The 6,291-nt window shown below is 43.8% G+C and overlaps 1 protein-coding gene across 2 annotated transcripts; it reads right to left on the bottom strand.

Moving 5' to 3' along the window:
• Positions 1–624: 624 nt before the first annotated feature.
• LOC146592979 (uncharacterized) lies at positions 625–5,847 on the bottom strand. 2 transcript variants are annotated; one of them, XM_085310005.1, is made up of 7 exons: positions 5,800–5,847; positions 4,229–4,613; positions 3,112–3,283; positions 2,033–2,211; positions 1,362–1,458; positions 1,106–1,208; positions 919–991 (listed from the first exon to the last, which is right to left on the bottom strand). In XM_085310005.1, exons 2-6 carry the CDS (start codon positions 4,608–4,610, stop codon positions 1,148–1,150), a joined length of 891 nt encoding a protein of 296 aa, XP_085166131.1. In that variant the 5' UTR covers positions 4,611–4,613; positions 5,800–5,847; the 3' UTR covers positions 919–991; positions 1,106–1,147. The 2 variants fall into 2 exon arrangements, with proteins under 2 accessions (XP_085166129.1, XP_085166131.1); XM_085310003.1 differs by lacking the exon at positions 1,106–1,208 and having other exon boundaries at positions 625–991.
• Between the last annotated feature and the right edge of the window lie 444 nt (positions 5,848–6,291).

Below are 6,291 nucleotides of genomic sequence, written 5' to 3'. Positions count from 1 at the left end.
GGGCCGCCCCGGCTCCCCCCGCGCCGGAGCGGCGGCGCTTCAGCACCGGGAAGGGSTGTTGTTTCTCTGATCTTTTTCTCTTATTTTTCTGGTCTTTCTCTTATTTTTTCTGATTTTTTCTCTTATTTATATAATGTAACCAGTGCAGCAAAGGAGACAGCACAGAGGAAACCGTGACGCCCAAGGCCAGTTTTGCTGGCCCAGCGGTGTAATTTGGGAGTTTGTCTGTGTATGTGGTGGGGGATAAATCATACTCCCAGCCAACACAGCTAAACTGACGCCAAGCCCTGTGCGGATGTAACCACAGCCTGTATCATTTGGATAACTGAGCTGGCTTATAAGCAAAAATAAATTGGTTGCTGACATAAGCTGCATTTCCATTAAAGGGCTCTAGCAGCAGCGGCCCGGCAAACGAGTCCCGTTACGCATTGCTGCTGCAGCGAGAGCTCTCYGAACAGCCGCTCTAAAACAGTCTGCAGTTTGCTGTGCAATGTAGTTCATTAGTGGCACTAGAATATGGGGTAATGTAATGAGTTACGTATCGTTAGATTCAGTGCAGCACTGATCTGCATTTCCAAGAGAAAGCAAGAAAAATAAATCACACCAATGCAAAATTCTGGATTCTTGATTTCTTTTTGGTTCAAGTTCAGGATCAAACACTCCAGTTTTCTATACAGGTACACTTTTTGTTACTTAAATAAATTAAAACTATGCACTATACTTCTATGTTTTATCTGTGTAACGTAGGCTAATTACATGAAGAGTCATCAAGTTACTATTTCCTCACATCAAAATGAACGCTACTAACATTAACATYATCATTAAATGTGAGCCTCTTTACAGTACTACTTCATTAGGGACAGGAAGACCTGCAAGAGCAGCTTCTATGCTTTCAGTCATGTTTTCCATCATATGGTGACGAGTCTCTTTAGTGGCACTTCCAATGTGAGGAGTTATTATAACATTCCTCATCTTTAACAAAGGATGATCCCTGAAAAAGGAAAGAAATACTGAAGTAGTCACTCACAGAGCATTTACCTGCTATTTCAGAACCTGAAGGGATCCAAGGACATATTAAAAAAAATAATAATAAATAATAACTAACYGCATGATTCACATACATTCAGAGTGGAGTTCGAACACTTGCCTAGCTTGCAGTTTCTAGGCAGCAAATTTTCCAAATACAAATGAATCTTGTTTGTCTAGAACTGAAGGACGGGGGACATCATTTCAGCAGGACTAGTGCACATGCAYTATGTACTTCTACCAATAATTATAAAAATTATATAACCTCTCACATACTCACAAACTTATTTTGAAGTGCACACACCCATGAGATTTAATTTAAATTTGCATTCTACCTTGGCAAAGGTTCAGGGTATGTCACATCCAGAGCAGCTGCCTTAATAACTTTGCTTTGAAGGGCTTCCACCAAAGCATCCTGATCCACAACCAGACCTGGATTACAATAACAAAGATATTCTTATTTTTATTCCTTATAGATCTCTYGTCACCTTTTCTGGCACAGTGTTCAGACAAATGATAGGGCTAGTGCTGTTCACAAAGCAGAAGTGGCAGCAAAGGGTAGTAAAGGGGTGGGGAAAACTTGGGCACTCACATCACATCAGAGCTGGACAGTCAGAGATTTTAAAAGGCACTACATAGYACCATAAAACTAAGTATAGCGCCAGTCTTTAGGGTGGGCTGTGCTACTTCGAYGTGTGTTAGCAAGAACACTGCACTAAAGAGGGAGGAAAATAAAAGGCTTGAGTAGGAGGTTATACAAATATACATAGAATTCCAGCACTCTAAACTCACTGACATTTTAGAGTTCAGAATTATGGGAATGCTTACCAGTTTTGCCGAGACACAGCCATGGACTTCTGAACAAGCTAGTGATCTGAGATTTTACTGAAAATTTCAGGGTGACCAGCTTTATATTAGGATTGTTTTTTGGGGGGGACTTTTAATATCCCCAAAATTAATAACTGCCAACCAATCATAAAGCAGTTCTATTTATTCTGCCCCCCACCTCTGCTGATGTTAATGAGAGTAGCTGTGGGTTTCATCAGCTCTAGTTCCCTCTTCCCCATCAGTTTATGCGTCTCTGGAGTCAGAGTCACAGCCAGCATCACAAAATCTGACTGCTGGAGCAAGTCATCTATCTTTTTACAGTAAATAGCTCCCACAGCATTTTCTTCTTCCTTGTTTCTGAGAAAAGAAAAGAAAAGAAAAAAACACCAATAACAAGCAACAAGTTACAGAAAAAGTTCAAATCACCAAAAGAGAAATGGATTCTTAGTAGTTTTCTTGCTTCTCCTTTAGTGAGAAGCAGCTAGCTTGCTACTTGACTAAAACACAGTARAAAGAAATGTTAACCTCTGTTTCCCAGAATATCGAGCACTCTATATAAAAATGTGCCATAGGAAAGTAATGAGTATCACATAAACGCACTCAATAAATAATAAATATATTTGTGTCACAGTTGCTTGTAACAAGGATTCTTTTCCAACCCGAATTTAAGGCACTTAAGTTTGACATGAATTCCCTTCCCTATGAAAAGTAACCTGTTTTAAAACTGCTGAGACAGACACAACAGGGCAATGGTTATCCATAGAAGTCTGTAGAAATTTATGTCAATAGAMGTCTCCTTGGTGTGTGGATCAGTGCTGGTTCATGAAAACTATATTGAGTAGGATCTGCCAGYTCTTTATATTCATCTCACTACAGCCCTGCCTGGCCATCACGGGACCTGATACAGAGCTTAACTTCCTGGCTTGRCCTCAGATCTGCTTCATCAGTATGAACTGGCCTGATGATCTTGCCTTTTGGTTGAAACCGGACACTATCTGTGGCTTGGTCCTGCTCAAGAAATGTGGGGCTGGGCCCTGGCCCGTGACAAATATGTTACTGCACCTGGCTCCCCTTCACTTAGGGAGCAGCCAGCTCTCATTGCTTCCTGACGTTGATAGTGTTTAAGAATGCTGCAGATATCATCGTATCTTGACATAGAAGGAACATAAGATAAGCTTAGTTTGACAGCCAGAGGCACAAGTAATTTTTAAAAGCAGTAATAAAATAGACTTTCCATGGAGTTATAACTGGTTTTACCTCTGGTTCCTGTTGTGGTACAAAATCTTCATGTCAAAGGCTTTGGCTCTCTGAGCCACTTTGTAGCCAATGGTGCCCATTCCAATAATCCCTAGAGTTGACCCAGAAATTTCAACTCCCAACCAGTCAGCAGGGAAGTATTCAGTGTCAGGGGAAACTGCCATCTGATAGCCTTGCAGGAAGGGAAAAAATGAAAAATGTCATGTAAGAATTGAATGATCCCTGAAATCTGGTTACTGTTACTTTCTATGATAACACAACATAGAAGCAGAGGAACCATAACTTAATGTTACTGAGCTTCTAGCCAAGAAGTGAATAATGTTGCACTGGCAGCATGATTTCTTAAATTGACTTCTTCCTTAGGATAAAAACACGCTCCTCCCCTTTGAAAGACAGGGAAGGTAGGACAAAGCCGCAGTCTCACTTTGAAAAGCATTACAAATCTGCTTATCATCTCTCTCTGCCAGCAGTACCAATTACTATCCCATTCACTGGCACCTCAGCAGCAGGCCTTCCTACTCATGGTGGTTGGCCAATAGGACTAATGAAACAGGTCATGTCACGAGTGTCACTTACATTGGAGATACTGCATTGTGTAACCAATTAAATACAAGTTGTAATATCATTTAAAGACTTTCAGTAAGGCCAAAATATGATTCCCAGCCATCATGAAGATATGCTAAAGCTGGCAGGGAAAAGAAACACAGTGCATCATGGATGGATTTGTGGAGAGCTTGTTCACAGTGACTCATACATGTGTTAGCCTGGTTTAAAGACAGGTCTCAGAGCTCCTTGCAAGTATTGCATTTTTTCAGAACTTGAAAAGCAAGACTGCAGAGAATAAGCAGCTTGAGGGAATGGTTATGGGCTGAGGTAGAAGAGATCTGAATTAGGAATGTCTGGAAGAAGGAACATAGCYATCTTGTTGTTATGTCTGTGTGGAAATAGCACACACTGTGTTTAAGTTACTGTCAGCATGATAGATTTATCTTAACTTTTCCTCACCCCTGGATTTTTCTRTATTTTTATTTTAAGCTTATTTTTACCTCAGCATGCATTTTTAATAGCATATTTTGAAGAGTCAGTTTTTCTACAGAAAGGCTAATTCATTTATTACCTTCCACAAGTCTCCTGGCAGATGCCAGCATCAAAGCCATTCCAAAGTCTGCAGTATCCGTGGAAACAACAAACGGAGTGTTGGACACTTTCACACCAAAGCTGTAGAGGAGGTTCAGGTCCAAGTGATCTAGTCCCACCCCAGAGCTTGCAACTACCTTCAGGTTAGGCAGGCTCTGGAGCAACTCTTTATCAATAATGGGCTTGTGATACCACACATAAATAGCTCTGATCTTTTTGCCAAGAAACTTCTTGTTTTCAAGATATTCTTTCATGGTGATAAGGCAAAAATGTTTCTTGAGAAATTCAACATGGTTCTCAAATACTCCATGTTTCCCTCCTATACAGTCAATTAGCACATATGGCAGTTCCTGGTCTTCCATGTCCTACAAAAGCAGTGAGAAAACAATGTGACATCTCCTTAACCTGTTATGCTTCTTTTTTTCAAAATCAGGAATTGATCTGCTCCATTAGTTGTTGTTTTCCCACCTATTGCAGATGAGTGAGGAGTGAAGCACTTCACTTATAAGAGAGGCGCAGCAATGTTTTATTGAGACAAGATCTTTCATGAAGAAGGTTCTGTTCAACAAAGTTCAACCAATTTTCAATCTGTCGAGAGGCCAAGGTCTTGAAAATGTAAGAATTTAAATTTTCCATGTGGCCCTGTGAGTCCAGGGCTATCTTTGGGGCCCCTCAAGGTCTGTCCTTATTGATTAGCACTTATGTAGTCATGTTAAGTAAATGTCACGAGTAAGAATGCCGGAGGATAGGTCGTGTTTAATATAATTGAGCTATATACATATATATTATAGCCTTTTTTTTGTTGTTTAGTTTTGTTCAGTATCCTGACATCTCCGTGCTCTGTCTACTCTGGAAAAATTAAGTCTATTGATTATCTTGGATTAAAAAAAAAAAAAAACAAAATTAAAAAAACAGAAAAAAGAGAGATCGACACGTTGTCTCTCAGCTACTTAGGCAACACAGACGTAGTGTCAGAGCTACAGAAAAGACAAATGCACGTTGGATCTGACACCAGCTAGCAATACTTCTTCTTTTTTCTGGCTAAGAACAAACAGGACCATCTGTTCCAGGGCTGCCGAAAACAGAGCACCACTGCTGCTAAAGGACAAGCAACACCACTTAGGACAGCCTTACCCCCTCTCCCCAAAAGAAAATCTCCAGTCGCTAAATCGCAGTTTTGTTGGCTAGTTTTCCCGATTTGGGGCAGGCTGGGCCCTCCAAAAAGCCGTTTTAAAGGCATTTGCAGTTTTCGCCGGCAGCCTGCAGGTGGAAGTAGAGCTAGAAACACGGTTTCGTGCCGGCTCGCCGCTCCCCGCCGCCGCTGCGGGTACGCACCCGCCAAACCCGCTCCGCTCCCCTCGCCCCAGAGCGCGGGGCAGCGCGCCAAGGGCCGCCCGTTTCCAGTCAGGCACCGACCGTTGGGCGCCGGCGCAGCGGGGGAGGGGCGGCGGCGGCGGCCAGGGCTGCGGCGGGGCGCCGCGGAGGGGACGGACCCCGCTGGGGGGGAAAGGGGCGCCGGGGAGTGGGGCGGGGGCGCAGACGGCGACTCACCTGCCTGCCTGCGCCGCTCGCCGCGCTCGGGTCTCCGGTATCGGGCCGGGCCGGGCCGGGCCGGAGCGAGGCGGGGCGGCCCGGGGCCAACGCCTGGCCGTGAGGGAGGCGCGGCGGCGGGTGGTGGGATCCTCGCCGCCCTGCGCCTATTCCAGCCGAGGAACGCTTGCGATTTTTCCAGCCCCTGTTACTCGCGCTGTAAATCCTGTCACGGCCAGGGAAGCAGCCAAGTGCTGTCTTAGTACTTTGCTCACTAAGCCTGTGCTAGCGAAAGCGATTGCCCTGCTGTGCGGGTGGTCAGCGGGCACGCAGCGAGACTGCACCCGCTTCTGTTCGCTCCTTCCATCTGAGAAATAACCAGAAATTGCAAAATGATGCRTTTCTACTATCTAGTTTAATGCTTTATAAAAGAATGTATTGCACAACTGTATCTTTAACTATTTAATCCCCAAAGAGATCTTGATATGCTGAACAGCAGGACAATCACGTTCA

Source organism: Rhea americana, unplaced genomic scaffold (assembly GCF_003343005.1).
Source record: "Rhea americana isolate MKP2758 unplaced genomic scaffold, rheAme1 scaffold_31, whole genome shotgun sequence".
Classification (NCBI taxonomy): domain Eukaryota; kingdom Metazoa; phylum Chordata; class Aves; order Rheiformes; family Rheidae; genus Rhea; species Rhea americana.
This window is presented reverse-complemented; position numbering and strand designations above follow the sequence as displayed.